The following is a 16,217-nucleotide window of genomic DNA, read 5'->3' as shown; positions in this document are numbered from 1 at the left end:
CACGTCCGGTGAGAAAAGCCATTACATGCATGTTTGGGGCGACTCCCTCGCCTGCGCTTTGACACCCACTGTTCTGTCATCCCCGACGGGGTATCCTGGATCCTCATGGCTCTGAAGTATGCCTGCTTGACCAGGAACACTGGTACAAGTCTATACATATGCACTACAGTGCTTTCTTCACCTTGTCCACACCCTAGCATCCGCATGCACGATCGGCACGCGCGAAGGATCTTATTGCCCTCAGCGTCACCTCAACCGGTGTATGGTACCGGTTTGATGAGAATATTAAGACGGCAGGATCCTGCAGAGTTACTTATAACTCGGGCCCTTCAACTACCAGGCTTTTTCTTGGTTATTGTACTCTACTCTTTCATGCAGTACTTCCTACCACTTGCATCAACTTATCATATTTCTGCTACGATCGACTTACAATGCCTGATCTGGATTCACAGAGAAACTCCCTGGATACGGAGATGGAGCTCTTGAATTACATACAGGCTCCGACAATTGGATTCTACTATCTCGGAGCCAGCGCATCCGCCCTGCTCATCCTACGTAATCCACAGCCAGTATCTCACAGACGGCGGCGAGGCATATTAACATGCGTGCTGACCTTACTCTTCGCATATATTTCAGAGGTGCTCTACTACTTCAGTCAGTCAATTACAGAGTTAGATTATTGGGCTCCCAAGCCATCCGCGATCCATTGCTTGGGCTCGATACTAGTCTGGGCTCCCCTTTCCTTCGCACTATGGAGCGGTAACTCACTACAATGTTCAATTTTCTTCGGTGCTTTCGTCTTGCAATTCGCCTTCGAGACAACCACTTGCTTGATGAGCGCATTCTCCACGAAAATGCATGATCGACAAAAGGACGTCCCACTTGTTATCAGCTGTATCCGGGCTCTTGCTTCCCTGCTCTTATTACTAGATGGATTCTCCATCCTCATTACAAAGCATGTGGAGTCCAGCACGGACGAGGAATGCCACTCATTATTGGGGAATTGTGCAGCGACACAGAATGGCTATGGCGCTATCCCACAAGAACCTGTCAGTGAAAATGAGCCAGAAGTAAGAGATCCCAATAAAGAGCTCAAAGAGCAGCAAGCAAAGCGCCTTGAAGGAGAGGGAGGCTGGCTGGGGTATCTGAAAGGATTCATGGTTTTTCTACCATATTTGTTTCCTACAGATGACTGGAAGGTCATGGGGTGTCTCGCTATCCGGCTTCTGCACTTGATTCAGAAGCGCTTCCTGAACTTGCTTACCCCTCGCCAACTTGGTATCATCACCAACAAGATTGGAAAGGGTGATGGCGTCATGCCTTGGAAAGATATAGGGCTATGGGTGTTGTTCTTGTACATCAACAGCTATGCTGGATCGGGCATAATTGATGGAATTGCGAACATGGTCATTTCGAATTCAGCATACCGTCGGATTACTCTATTGGCGTACAAGCACGTCCTGGACCAATCAATGGACTTCCACACTTCCAAGGATTCCGGAGAGGTGCTGAAAGCGGTAGAGCAAGCTGTATCACTCAACACGCTCATTAATATGGTGTTGTTCAATGTCTGTCCTATCTTTCTTGACGTTGCTGTTTCGATGTACTACGTTACACATCTTTTCGACGCTTACATGGCATTCATCATCCTCTTTATGGGCGCAACCTACATCGCTCTTGGATGGTACTTCACAGGGCTATCCCAACCGAAGCGACGGGACTACGTTGAGAAGCAACGAACGGAGAGCTCAACGGTCAACGAAACGGTGCACAATTGGCAAACAGTTGCCTACTTCAACCGCCTCACTTTTGAGCACCAACGCTATGCAGCGAACATTGTTAACACGATCAACGCGCAATACTCATACAACTCCATATCTATGGGTGGAAATGCAGTTCAGGAATTGCTCAGGACTTTTGGTTTCGCGGCATGCTGCATCTTTGGTATCTCACAGATTGTGACTGGTCAAAAACCAGTGGGCAATCTACTGACGCTCATCATGTACTGGCAGACGATGACACAACCAATCTATGTGCTCTCAAATAGCTACCACCATATCTCAAGCTCTCTTATCAACGCTGAGCGACTGCTACAGCTTCTTAACACTAAACCAACAGTCGCAGATCAAGAAGGATCAGAGGGTATTGTTATCCATAGGGGCGATGTTGAGCTCTATAACGTCAACTTCCACTACGACGAGCGCAAGCCCATCATCAAGGATGTGAGTCTCAAAGTTAGAGGGGGCCAAACCATCGCCTTCGTTGGCGAGACCGGCGGCGGCAAGTCAACTATACTCAAGCTCCTCTTTCGCCTCTACGACGTAATCGACGGCTCCATCATGATTGACGGTCAAGACCTCCGCTCTGTGACGCAATCTAGTCTCTGTGACTCTCTCGGCATCGTTCCTCAAGATCCTGTCCTTTTTAACCAAACCATCCGCGAGAATATCCGCTACGCCAAACTAGAAGCCACCGACGCTGAAATCGAAGACGCCTGTCGCGCCGCCGCCATCCACGACGACATCGTTGGTTTCCCTGACAGCTACAACTCCAAAGTTGGTGAGCGTGGTGTCCGTCTCTCAGGCGGGCAACTGCAACGCATAGCTATTGCTCGAGTGTTCCTCAAGAATCCGAAAATCATACTGTTAGATGAGGCCACATCAGCCATCGACACTGTAATCGAAGCCCGGATCCAAGAAATCTTCCGCATACTCTCTCGAGACCGCACCACCTTCATCATCGCGCATCGTCTCAGCACAGTTGTGAACGCGGATCAGATCATTGTGATTGAGCAGGGAAGGATTATCGAGAGCGGTAGTCATCATGAGTTGTTAGAGGTCAAGGGGAAGTATAGTGAGTTGTGGACTAAGCAGACAGCTGTAAGTCCAGGTTTGAAGAACACGAGTTCGGCATTTTCGGCTGATGGAGAAGACACAACGCATAGACTAGTCGATGTTTCGCTTGTCAAAGGGGGTAAGACGAATGCCTCTGGAACAGACGTGAGTAGTGACGCTTGAGAGTCTAAGACTACCAGACGCAGATAATAGACATGGCAGTGTCTAGCTTGGATATGCTACAATTGAGGGAAAAGGAGGTTCAAATGTGACAGGAATGAGCCGTGAGAGTAGTGGAGAAGGCAGGGGAGAACGCAAGATAATAGTAGACGGACGTTGACATGCATGTGCGATACACGTAAGCGACTCCCTATCGCTCGACCCTCTTGGTATGCTTTACGCTTAACTTGGTTAGTCCAGAAAAAGAACATTAAGTGCGAGCGACTCGCAAGCCTAGTACATTGTAGCGAATACAAACCGCAGACTAATATAGCATGTCAGTGTTAGCCATGAGTAAGTCGTGTTCAAACATCTAAAACGCGCTGCTCAACATTTGTAGTCACGCACCTTACCTGTATAGAATTCATTACAACTATTATAATGGTTGTAGACACGGAGGTATTCTTTGTACTATTGCAGCAATAAGCTAAGTTTCTCCAACTTCCTTAAAGGAGTGCCAATGATCTTAAGAATCTTATTCGTGAGTTAGGAGATTTGGGACGTGTTGTTATCTGTGTCGCCCGTTGTGATTGTTCCTTTTATAACCTGATAGCTCGACCCACACTCCTCTTGGTTGGTAGTCCGCTTTTGATACCCACTTTTTAAAGAATTTGAGTAAGATATTTGCGCTGTCGGATAACTACTTCCAGTTATCCAGTTTTATGTAGACAGGGACGATGTTGCAGTGAATGCAGGACAGCAAGTATTAAACAAGGAGCAGTCAAGATAAATAATGTTGTACTACCAAAAAGCGAGGTAGCTGCTTTTTTAGGGTCAAGCTTATTTGCTATCAGCGAATCCATCTCGGTGTTCAGTCCTGAAAAAGTAGTTCCTGTAGGTTGAACAATTGGTGACGGACATATTTCTAGGAAGATGGAAGTGGAGGATATTGACTGTTAGTTGTAGGCATTTTTGGCATTGGCAACGAGAGGATTAATGACCGACGTATCTAAGAAACTGCTGCTCATAGGAATTTCCCTATTGCTGTAGCTGCCACTGGCAGGAAGCTCTACTAACCAAGGTAATAGAAGCATGGTAGCCTTGACCAGATTCTGTTAATAGAAGTTCAAAGTAATGCGGGAGCTGAGCTTGATGCAACAGGTCCAAATTCTATAGTGTGAAAGCCGCTTCTCAGCGCCTGTTTTAGCAAGTTACGTTGCTAACCTCGTGCCTCCTATAGGAGCTAGCCAACGTTTTGGCTCCTAGTGGGGCCAGTCAAGTTTGTAGCTCCTCTCTAATTCGTCATTAGATCTGGCCTCCGCTTCTGCCCTTTTCGATTAAGATTAATGTCCACGCGTAGCTTAAGTCGATGTTAGTACTCTTGTGTGTGAGAGATCCGATGTATAGGTGGGTTTAAATCCTATTCTTAGCTCTGGAATTGTTACACTTTTGCAATTAGACAAATATTTTGTATTTTTTAATTGCTTATTTTCTCTGTGCAAGTTTAAGCAGGTTTCTAAGATAATCAACTAATGTTGCCAGTAAATAAGAGTTATGCCACTCAGCTGCCTATCACCAAGGTCAAGAAGAGGAGCAGCAATATGCAGAGCTATCCTTGCCTATAGGTTGCACGCATTACAGCGTCTCAATCACAGCACACTTCTGCCCAGACTCAATTTCTGCAATGCTACTCCAGTCGGTATTTTGCCGGTGATATTTCTTGTACTTTATGTCCTTAAAGATAAAGCCTTGAAACGCATGCTCCTGCTGGCTCTGTTCCACTGCTTTGTCTAGTATAACATTAACAAGCGGTGGGCACCCTGTCCAGAAGCTAGGTCCCCCAAAACATCTGAATATAAATTGGACAGGGACCCTACTACTGCGTCTGCAGCTATCGTGTTCAGAGTTCTCTAGCGGGAATTGAGTAAGAATATCCAGATTTAAAAGGAAGATAGGCCTAAGGTTTTGAAGCTGTGTAATTGACCTGCTAATCCCTCGGATGTTCTGTGCGCCTAGAGTTCTAATCTTTTTTGCTGGGTCTCTCCAGTAACAGAACTTTGTTTGCATCTCTTTTTTACTACAAGAAAACAAATAACAGAAATCCTCGCCTAGAACCTTAGGCACGTCTAGCCTGCTTATAGCCAGCATGAGGTTTTTTGATTGAAATTCTCCGCGTAGGCTTAAGTGAAGCAGTTCTTCTTTATACTGGAGGTCTCCGTAGCGGTCAAAAGCAGCCAGCACAAGGCGAGGTTGCGTTCTGTCTTTTGTAATGCCGCTCAGAATGTCTAGATCAGCGCCGATAAGCGCGATATTTGCGTATTTGGCGTTGTCGCTCTCCAGCCAATTTACGCTCTTAAATACAGCAGTCCATACTCTGTCATAAGCAGTAGAATCAAAATTGAAAACAATCGATGCATTCGAGGCCGACGAAGGAAGCAGATATGTTGTAATGTTGTTCCACAGCTCTTGGGGAAGGGGTGGAAGAGGGGATAGCATTACTGTTTGCGCGACCGTTTGCGATCTCAATCGTTCGGCTGACTATAAATGCGACGCGTGGAAAATGACAGGGAGTTACCTACCCAACACTGAGCACAGTTCAGCTGTTGATCAATAACGTAATAAGCTCATGTGGTGATCGATGATGTACTGGCTCGCTCGGCTGTTCGGGTCAGTGGAGCCACACACGCTCAAATACTGAAGTATCCCGCCTAGCCATACCGAGTGGTCTTAGAAAAGCTTGTGCTCGTTCCCACTGCAGGAGAGGCATAGAGTTTTCCTCTAAACCTTTTGGCTTGTTTAGTACCATGAAGAACACAAGCATACAAATATTTGGTATGATTTGTATTAGAAGATTCAGACAGCAGGAGGGCTCACGCTGTGACTTTACATAAGAAGCCTAGTTTGGGCAGAGAAAGGAGCCGAAATTTGAGTGCGGTACAGTTTTGTAGTGCCTCGCAATACTGCACTTGATTGGTAAGCCCAGCAATATAGCTACTCTCTAGCAGCTCCTTCTCAGCCAAATCACCACGTCCTGATATCGATTGATTGGTATGGCGAATGACTTCTCCGCCGTCAGAGCCGCACTAGAGACTATAAGCGGAGCGTCTTGCAACTCACTCGTATCAAGCACTCGCGAGCTATGCCAAGCCAATGCCGCTATTGCAGAAGCGCTATTGTCTCTCAGTCGAAGCAGTGGTCACGATGCGGATCAAGTCGAAGCTCAAGTTGGGGGTATCGTGAGCTCTGAGCATGCCGACCTTGCCAATCTCCAGACGCAGCCTCACGTCACCTCGGAAGTCGGTACCGCGCAGGATAAGACTCATAGCGTGCTGCAGAGGTACAAGGCTCGGCATGACGGACCAGAGCATGCAGTAGTGAGGTTTGCGCAGTACTGGATTCAGAGAAAGTTGACGGGATCCGGTTTTCGTAATTTTAGTGATGCGGACGAACACAGGCTGTTAGTTGATTTGCGTAAGGCTGTAGTATCAAGCACTCCTATTGTGTTAGCATTGCTAAGGGGTATTAAGAGGAAAAGGTCTACCAACAACTCTTAATGTAAGGTAGATGTACTAACTAGAGTACCCTACCCAATGTGTTACATCAGAAATAATAATAGGAAGATAGATTTAATAATTGTAATATTCAGAGCTATCATCCGTAAGTGTGCAGCAGATACACCAGTCAGGCCAGTCAAATTGCAGCCCCTAACCAGCTATCACATTGACCACGCCGTATTGCTGCAACTTACATCTATTTAATACCCCTCCTCTCAATCTTAAGCTAAGTCAGTCCTGTCTTCTCATACAAATTTCTTGAATACTTTTCAAAATCAAACCCCGAATACCGGGCGCTACGCGAGACCAATGTCGTACTATAATTAATCGATCGGAGTCTATGGGACGGAGAAGACCCAAATCACCGCTCACATTAGGGTTTTCTGATCTTCAGCCCGGGAAATGAGGTTGAAACCCTCCTGCACGTACAGTTGATCTCTCTTCAAGGATTGATATACCAATTCGAAACTCGAAGTGGTCACCCACTGAAAAGCCAAACTTGTGAAGGGAGGGTACTATTGGGTTACATCGAGTCGACGAAGTACAATCAGGTTGTGGAGATCATATTGGAAGAACCAGCACCACGAAATAACAAAGTAAGGGCATCGTTGCTGCTGACGGAACATGACTCTGACTGACGTAGGACTGGTGTCAAGACTGGACCCTCGAGTGCGTGATTGCACTCGAAGCCGAGGAGTTGCTCCCTGCGGGTACCTCGGGTTGGGTTGAAGGAATCGTTGGGAAACCTTCTAAGGACGTTGCAGCAGCGGTAGGTGAGAGATGGGCCGCAGCGAGAAGATAGAGATTGGGGCGATTAAGTAGATGCGGATTTACATAAACGTCATAGCCTACTGTATCGTACGAGCTCTCGCTCAAGCTCTGATAGTAAGGCGTAAGTGTCGTCTGATATCTTTGGGATTATACGGTCGATCATAGAAGACCACACAGGATTCCGAGCGCGGGACTTTGCTTTAAAGTATTCACGTTCGGGCATACTGAAACCCGAAACCCCCATATCCACAATTGAAACCACATTCAGTTGATCGTCAACTAGTATGTTGTCTGGGGTCAGGTCTCCATGACAGAATACAGCGCAACCGTTATCAAGGCGCTGGATTTTTTCTATCAGGTGCGCATCGTTGGCATCGAATTGTCCACCAGGCCTCGAGTTACGAAGTGCATCGATAAGCCCGTGCAGTATTCTGTAAGTGATCTGAAAGGGCCGTATTCCCGGTCTGGCATGTTTGCGGCAGGCAAGTGTTGGAAAAAGACGTCGCGACATGCTTTGAAGCCCCTAGATCCAAAATAGTCGCCACGTAGACCCATCCAGCTTCTGACAAATCCCGACAGCTGTGTGATCACCCTTTCCACCTGTGCCGTGTCCAAGATGTGCAACACGTCGTGGAGTGGTGTTCCGATAACCCTGGACATGAAGATATTACCAAAGCCATCCTTTTCGTAAGCCCCGAACACTTACGGAACAGGCACATGGGTTGATGAGGCAACAGTTCGTAAGGCTTCTGCCTCTGAGACCTTTACGTTAGGCCCTCTTTTAAGTATGCGGTCAGAGTCTTGCAGGTGCCATATGGATTTGTCAATCTTGTGCACGGCGATGTTTTTGGCCTTTGTCATATCAACGACAGTACTGAGGTCGATATCAAAAACAAGGGGCATAACGGGCTTTTCGGGAAAGTGGCCGTCTCTGACAGGGCAATTGTTAGCACAAGAGGAAATGTGGTAGGAATAAAGATAGGCTTACTGTGGAGGAAGGGGTGGGGGAGGAGGGGGAGGACAAATCTGAGCCATGACAAAGAGGGGTTTGCAAGAACAAAAGCTGGAATGCTATGATGTTGCGGCAATCGAGCGACGTGCCGCTCAAAAGAACGAAAAATGGTAAGGGGGCGACGTGCCTAGGACGCAGGATGGGGACGACGCAAAGGCCACGCGTGACGCTCAGAGGCTCGCTTGGACCCACTGCGAGTCTGTGGCTGAGCTGTGGCTTTGCTTTCCGGGTGGCGCAGAGACAACGTTGCAGCTGCACGCTAAGTTCTTCGCCTCCCTGTTTTGTTGCAGCTAGCCTCCCTTATAGTTAATACGGCTTAAGGAGTGTGATCCTATAACTCGTCAACAAACAGGAGCTGCGCAGCAATGGCAGAGTCTATGCGTACCTCCGAAATAGGCACAGCTACAATTTTATGCAGGTCCCACATAGTATTTCATCACAACAGATCACTTTTTATTTCGAATTAAAAAACTTCAACGTACAATATGAAGCGAATGCGCTTTGCAGATCATCCTAAGAAGAGTGAAGGTGTTAAAGCCAGCAGTCCAAAATGGAGAATAAGTAAGGTACGTTGAGATAGGGCTCGCCATTAGCTTACTTATACTGATGAGGCAGATGCTTACACTTGCCTGCTGACAGTGGCCGTTAATGGCGAACCTGTTGTCGCTAATTAGCTCCTCCAATCTACGAGACTAATCCGATGCAGATCTACAGAACCACGACGGGACTGCTGTGAAAGGAATTCAAGGAGAGTTAGTCGCGGTGTTTAACAGAGGCTTTGCCATCTTGCAGGAGTACTCGCTCTTCACCGTAAAGACCAAGATGAACGCATTCGCCGTGTACCTTTCTACGCAGTTTCCTATACAAGCTCATTTGATGTCATTCAGTCAGACAGAGCACCAGAAACGATCTTTTATTAATATGATGTTGCGAGAATTTCCTACTAGAGACTTCGAGAACTGGGCAAAGTGCGAGCAGCTACTTCCACAAGTCAATTTTCTCTATCACATGCAGCCATCTACTGTGGAACTGTCAATCGCATGGGCGCAGACGCTTTCCAACGCTGCATGGTACCTATGGAAGACGGGAAAATATAAAATGGCACAAGACTTCCTAGTCAAGGCGCTTGCAGTTATGGAGCTGGTCTTAGAGCCGCATAACGAGCAAATGCTGAGCAGTGTTGACATCATGGCAGGGGTCATGTCATCTCAGGGGAGATACAGCCAAGCAGAAGAGCTCCATTGGCAAGCACTAAAAGGATTCAAAAAGGATTTGGGTTACACCATCCCTTCACTCTGACGAGCATGAGCAACCTGGCATTAGTGCTGCAGCATCAGGGCAAGCACCAAGATGCCGAGAAGCTGAACCAGAAAGCGCTCGAAGGGAGTAAAATAGTGCTAGGAACATGCCATGTAGACACGCTGACAAGCGTAAGCAATCTAGCCTTGGTCTTTCAACATCAGGGGAAGTTTAAAGAAGCAGTTGAGCTAAATTTGCAGGCGCTGAAGGGGTTCGAAGAACAGCTAGGTTTGCAACATCCCTCTACCCTTACAAGTATAAGTAATCTAGCCTGTGTGTTACAGTTTCAGGGCAATTACAGGGATTCAGAAGAGCTGCACTGGTTAGTTTTTCAGGAAAGGTTAAAAGAGCTTGGGTTTCATCACCCTTCTACGCAGACGACTGTGAGAAACCTGGCGTGGGTCTTACGGGCTCAGGGTCAAGATACGTTCGCGAGGTTCTTGGAGCAGCAAGCGCTTGAAGATGACGAGGTACTGCAAGTGCATCACCGAAATCGTACAAATGACTAGAGTTGAGAATAAGTACATCAAAATGAAAGTAGGCAGCTTCTGCTAAGACATTCGTAACTAGATTCATAATCGTGCAATCATCATTAAGTGATCTGAACACACTTTCTGCAGTGCTGTATTTGTCTAATAGGACTAGAGCACTACACAGAAGTAGGCATGTTTTGTTAGCATGCTTGTAAAAGCAGTCAGTGTCCTACTATACAGGTTGGTAAGAATGTGACCTATAGCGATGTTGGCTCGATCAATGAAATGGTCTGTCAAGCGGTGCTTTATTCTGCAGAGAAAGGAGCCGAAATCTGAGTGCGGTACAGTTTTTTGGTGCCTCGCAATACTGCACTTGATTGCAAAGCCTAAGCGTGTGAACCGTGCGGGATGTAGTTGTGTAAGGCCAATTGCTGGATCAGGAGTTTAGACGATTCCGCATTGGCATGCAAGGTTCATGTAGGCCCGAAGAAGAACCCCTGTGCCCGCATTCCCCGTGGTATACCACTGTTGATGCAGCATTCTGCATCGGCTCTTTCATACGCCCGCTTGACCCTAAATCCCTTGCGGGATACTGCGAAGCTGCTAACAATTGATGATTTAAGGCATGCACCAGTAAACTGATCTCGGTAGAAAACGAAGGTGTATCCCTGATCCAGTGATTGGCCTTACACGACTACATCCCGCACGGTTCACACGTTTGCTAATAGTGTAAAGTTACGTTGAATGTAGTCTTGTCAATAGACGGATTTCCAGTAAGCGATTCCAACACCTCAAGATCCTTCAGTTCTAAGATCCCTCTCTATTCTTTTAAGTGTAGGAGAGTGTGCTGAAATTAGTGTACGGATTGTATCAATAATAGACAATACATTAAATCTTTATTATCATTTAAAGCCAAACAAGAGGTCTCTGGTCATGATGTTATTCTGATGCTGTTGAGGTCGTAGTTCCAGCAAAAGCCCATTCACTACTTCTAGCTTTCTTAGATTTCAAGATCCCTAGAGGCTTTCTTTTCTTGGCTCTCGTACTTGGAGTAGATAGTGCTACTTTAGCCCCAGCTGCGCAACGTCGTTTAGCCGTGATCTCCCCAGTAGCCTCCCCTCGCTTTCGTTTGCCTTGTCTGGTAGATTCTTCTTTCAGAGCTTGGGTAGCTACCTTCTCAGTGGTCACAACTGAATGATGCGGTTGTAAAAAAGATGCTTCGTCAGTCAAAGCCGGAACAAATGCTGCTAGCACGGAGTTGCGTCCGATGAATATCGTCCGATTTGCCTCAAGACACTCGAAAATAAATGCAGGCTCCTTGTTGATGAGATGCATTCCCAGGACAGTAATCGCATGATACTGGTCACTACCAAATGTTGTTTCAGCTTGGCGTAGAGAATCAATTATCTGAGGTATTGCCTCCTCAATACTTTGGCTTATATCAAAGCCATACCCTTGCAATTCGAATTCTTCAGTGACGGCAAAAGCAAGGAAGATTTCATACTTATTTCGATCATCGGACCCTGCTATCCAAGTATGTAGTGTCAGATCATCTGAGATTGGCTCTTCCTCACTGTATTCCATGTCTGACATGGTTGTGGCCTCTACTGCAACAGGCGCTTGTACCTCTTCTACTTCTAGGAGCGGGTTATCCGGCGTTCGATTCTCTAAAGCCTTTTTTAGTTCTCGTCGGAGATTGTTACACGTGGAGTTAAGCTCGATATTCTCCTCTAACTGTGCTTTCCATTGATAGGCCAAATCCTGAAGCTGTTCTTTGACTTTCTGGCAGTCTTCGTGTTCTTGCATGACACGGTAGTATGCGTCGTTTAGTTGTTGTTGTTCCGCTGTGGACCTTTCTAAAAGGCCTTTCGTTTCTGCATTCTCATTCTCTAGATGATTAATTCTTTCGTGTTGCATTTCAGATTTGCTCACGAGGGTCTGGTGCTGAGTCGAGAATTTCTGGTGCTCCTGCTGAAGCGTTGCGTAGCGTAATCGCAGTTCAGTATGCTGGGCATCTGGGTTTGGTGGTTCAGGTGGGATGTCAACATCCATAACGTCTTGGGTTAAGACAGGAGTGGTTATTGGTGGTCCAAAGTCAGTTGCCTAGTATTAGGTTAGCAAGGACTTTTGCTACACAAAGGATTACATACCTGGAGTTCTATAGAGACAAAAATGCAAGAGAAAAGATCGCGACGCAGTAGTCTCAAATTCAAGTCCTTGCATGGCGGACCGCTGTACAGCTGTGAAAAGAACATTATCTTTTTCTCTTCAGTGAAGTCACGCTCAAAAGGGCGACCACTTCGCCGATCGAGGCTTAGATGCGGGAGTTGTAGAATCGGTTCGCGTGTTTCAAGACTCTCATCTGATCGAACCGCTGTTAAGACTCTCTGGATGTGGTCACTAGAGAAGTTAGGACACATTGGCTTTGCTTTACGAAGGTAATCCAAAGCGAGTTGTGAATGATACTGTTCCGCCTTCGCTACAAGAGCTTGTGCGTGTGTTATTTGGAAACCCCGAGAAATGGCGAACTTCGCTAGGTGTTGCCAAGCCACTGGATTAGGTCCTTTCACGTGAGGTTTCGGTCCTCCTGTTTCCTTTCTTGGTGTAGACGCTGTTAAGCCATCAAAGTGACGGCTACAGAATGCCCACAGCTCCGTGTATGCAACCATCATTGCGTCTTGCTGGCTGAGCCCCACTTTGATCTCAACATCTTCGGTCTCATTAAGTTGCTCCATGTTCTTGCTAGGAGCAAAGAAGAGTCCCGTGAGACTTGACCGTATTGTACGTTTCATCTGCTCACCTAGCAACTGTCTAAGCGCTTCGCAAAGAGGCTCCAAATACTTCAGTGTCTCGAAAAAGCTCCATAGTGACGGAATTACGCCAGGAAAATTACATATGTTTTCCACTAGAGCTTTTCGTATGCCATGGTCCCTCTGCGAGGGAAATATCTCTCCACGTTCCATGAGATCGATAACCAGGCTCTTGTCGATGTTCGAGTGCTTAGGAGCCAGAAGCTCAAGGCTTTGTACAGTAACAGCATCAACAGCCGAGAAAGGCAATGTCGTGTCACCGCAGCGCAAGATTCTCTTCCACGCTTTTGCGATATAATCTAAGTAAAGCGTCATTTCCTATGCTGATTAGGGAGCTTCTTGTTGTGTCGAAATGTATACATACCTCGTCGCACTTCAACACTAAGAGCCTGTGAAGCGCTCCAAGTTGCAGTTTAGCCCATAGCCCTGGCATGTCAATCAAGGCATCGAAGCCGGCAGCAAGTAAAGGTCGTCTGAAAAGTTGCCGTAGATCCTTAGGCTTAGACTTCTCCAGGCGAGACCACCATCCTTTTTGGGCTTCTTGGTCATTTTCTCGGTGATACAATCTAATCTTGCGGAAGATCTCGCCATCTGAAGGCTTCTGTTCGTTGGAGTATGACTCAATAATACGAACCAATACCGGCTTAGGAGTATCTGCTCTCACATTAACAAAAGTAAAGAGATATTCGCTTCTAACTAACCATAGGAGAACAGCCTCACGATCCACCATTTATCATTCTCGTTCAGAAAACGCCGTGCCGCCTCAATCCGGTGCATGCCAGAAAGGCATTGCACGTTCTCAAGATGCAAAGCAGGTGCGTCCTGTGGCCATTGGAGGCTGCGCATATCATCCAATGACATGCCGTGCAAGGACAGTGCTGCAACTAGGTCATCGTCCTCGACAAGAGCATCTATAACATTCTCTTCCTGCAGCCGTGAGCAGCCCACTTGCTCATAGATCCTCTCCAAGCGTGTGACATTCTTATGAGAGAGATCCCGATGTTTGTCTAGCACGATCCTGTGTCCAAATTTCAAAGCGTGCAGTGGTACCCGGGCGATTCCTCGGTAACCGATCAACTTTTTCGCGGCTAAATCTCCGTCTGGCAGCTCCATAACTACACATGGTCAATTTCTACCGCGAAATGGATGAAGTTAAAGAGACTTTGTATCAGGCAAGAGTATCAGGGAGCCACATCGGAATTTCGCCGACTGTAGGGTCGCGAACGCGATGTCACTCGCTTGCGGCCAATAGGTGAAATCACGACGTTTGAGTGGCACGCAGTCTACATGGAGTCAACGCTTTATACATGTGTGCACCGCAAGGGATCACGCTAGTCATGATGGTGGCAGCGTACCTAATAATATTACCACTCCACGAAAATGAGGCCGTAAAGCCACCCACAACACGACGCCGCTTCTAGGTTTTTTGTACCTGCGATTGTTAAGCTGCCAACACGCATCGACAGAAGGGCGCGTCGAACGAATACTTGTGTCTGCCTAAAACATCACGATGAGTATTTAGATGATGCCGAAGACACACACACAGGACTTGCGACTATTTGAAGATGCTGAGCAGTAATAACTAATGTGCTGTCACGTGTGGAAGTGCTAGGAGCGAGGAGAATAAAGTTGACGCTTCGATTTGGCACGTAAGCACATCGGCAGAAGCAAGCGCCGAATGTGCGGACGGAGCGCAAAGGGATTCTTATCAGGAAGCTTTTCCGAATTTGCCAGGGGTTCGATCGCGAACTTCTTTGTCTGCTGCAGTTTATGGAAATATCGGAAAACTAGCTTTACAATATGACTACTGCAGAAATCAACGAATTTCACATGCTAGCAGCTGGGAAGGAACTGGAGATAGCAGATCGATGCGAGATGAGAATGATCATTCAAGACATGTTCACAAGAGATGTAGAATTCGCTTGAGAAAGAGGACCTTACCTCTTTCGACCGCCTCTCGGAACGTAAGATGGTCGCCCTCCTACAACCCGTCTCTTCTCCAAAGATCAACTCCTATGCGCCTGACAGTACCTGGCCAAAGCCACCATTCTGGCCGTGGGAGTGGCCTATGGATCCTATATGGGCGCCCCTTGATGCTTGCGAGATTTGCAGCTTGGAAGAGTGCACCTGCCTTCCGAATTGCCCCAGGACCGCCATCGCATTCCACTGAGGTATAATTGCGGTGTTTTTTGTAGTGTAAAAAACACCGCATCGGGGGAAATTTACCCCGCACAAAGACCAAGATTGGGTAAAAAACACCGCACTAGTACCCTAGTGTTGTCGATTACGGTCCAAAAGGACGGGGAATCCAAGCTCGAGGAGCTTTGGGTGATGACTTGGCTTTCAGTAAAGGCGAGGACATCCAGGAGTTGGTTGATGAGGTCAAACTGCTAGAGTGGCCCACAGATCAGTACAGATCTGTCGACTTTGAGAGGCCAGACGTACACTGAGGTACAATCGCGGTGTTTTTTTACTCAATTTTGCGCATTCTTCTGTGTTTTTAACACTACCCTGTGTTTTTTAACACTGCTTTATCGTGTAAAAAAGACCTTTTGTGTAAATTTACCTGATTTGCGGTGTGTTTAATCCGATTTTGCGCTTTCTTCAGTGTTTATAACACCGCAGCGCGGTGTTTTTTCTATGTAAATAACACCGCGTTTGTACCTCAGTGGTAGGCATGACTGGCTGACTGTACTGCGAGGAAAAGAGCAATTGGACTGGGCTGGTGAATCATGCTTGCGATCCATGTGCAGAACTGATCGTGAAAACCACGCGGGGTAGGGTAAGACCGATGCTCCGGGCGCGACGAGATAAGTTATATGGGATGTTACGGAATTCACAGTGGATTACGGGTGAGAGTTTTTTGCGGATGGAGGGTGTTCGATGGAGGGACACAAGAGGTTTGTGACCAGTTGGCAGGAGAAAGATAGGGATGGGACTGTCGATTAAGTACTACGAGAGAGCATGGCTATATACCTATCGAATCCAGGGGCTGACTAATGAGCTGGCAATCAGAAGGCAGACTGTTAGGCATCACTCTGTTGATCACAATACATCTGTTGGGTATCCACAGACGATCGCAGCAGTGTCCTAACGTCCGCTAACAGTGTTTGTGCGCAACATGCAGCACTCTTGCTGCATTGACAAAGGACAAAGGTTAGTGCGATGGCTATGTTCACATGTCGAAGATTACTCGGACGCAGCATCTATACTCATATACATTCTAAGGCGGCTTGTTCATTCGACACTATTCTCAAGAACTAGGCTTGAATCCCATAGTTCCCCACCACCGAAAGACTAAACTT

General features: G+C 47.0%; 4 protein-coding genes across 4 annotated transcripts, besides 1 other annotated feature; 2 read left to right on the top strand and 2 right to left on the bottom strand.

Annotated features, from left to right (window-relative positions):
* Positions 1-431: 431 nt before the first annotated feature.
* EKO05_0005103 (uncharacterized protein) lies at positions 432-3,017 on the top strand (the record flags this gene model as incomplete). Its single annotated transcript, XM_038945746.2, has 1 exon — positions 432-3,017. The coding sequence occupies one exon, from the start codon at positions 432-434 to the stop codon at positions 3,015-3,017; it is 2,586 nt and encodes an 861-aa protein (XP_038799652.2).
* Positions 3,018-5,507: 2,490 nt separating this feature from the next.
* Positions 5,508-5,550: a dispersed repeat.
* A 2,122-nt stretch (positions 5,551-7,672) lies between these two features.
* EKO05_0005102 (uncharacterized protein) lies at positions 7,673-8,353 on the bottom strand (the record flags this gene model as incomplete). The annotated part of the gene is made up of 3 exons (XM_038939207.1): positions 7,673-7,970; positions 8,025-8,249; positions 8,307-8,353. 3 exons carry the CDS (start codon positions 8,351-8,353, stop codon positions 7,673-7,675), a joined length of 570 nt encoding a protein of 189 aa, XP_038799651.1.
* Positions 8,354-8,815: 462 nt separating this feature from the next.
* Positions 8,816-9,629, top strand: EKO05_0005101 (uncharacterized protein; the record flags this gene model as incomplete). The annotated part of the gene is made up of 2 exons (XM_059636517.1): positions 8,816-8,891; positions 9,037-9,629. 2 exons carry the CDS (start codon positions 8,816-8,818, stop codon positions 9,627-9,629), a joined length of 669 nt encoding a protein of 222 aa, XP_059492500.1.
* Positions 9,630-11,041: 1,412 nt separating this feature from the next.
* EKO05_0005100 (uncharacterized protein) lies at positions 11,042-14,025 on the bottom strand (the record flags this gene model as incomplete). The annotated part of the gene is made up of 4 exons (XM_038939455.1): positions 11,042-12,205; positions 12,253-13,230; positions 13,277-13,566; positions 13,614-14,025. The coding sequence occupies 4 exons, from the start codon at positions 14,023-14,025 to the stop codon at positions 11,042-11,044; spliced, it is 2,844 nt and encodes a 947-aa protein (XP_038799649.1).
* Between the last annotated feature and the right edge of the window lie 2,192 nt (positions 14,026-16,217).

Source organism: Ascochyta rabiei, chromosome 7 (assembly GCF_004011695.2).
Source record: "Ascochyta rabiei chromosome 7, complete sequence".
Taxonomy (NCBI): domain Eukaryota; kingdom Fungi; phylum Ascomycota; class Dothideomycetes; order Pleosporales; family Didymellaceae; genus Ascochyta; species Ascochyta rabiei.
Note: the sequence above shows the minus strand (reverse complement) of the source record. Positions and strands in the feature narration are given on the sequence as shown.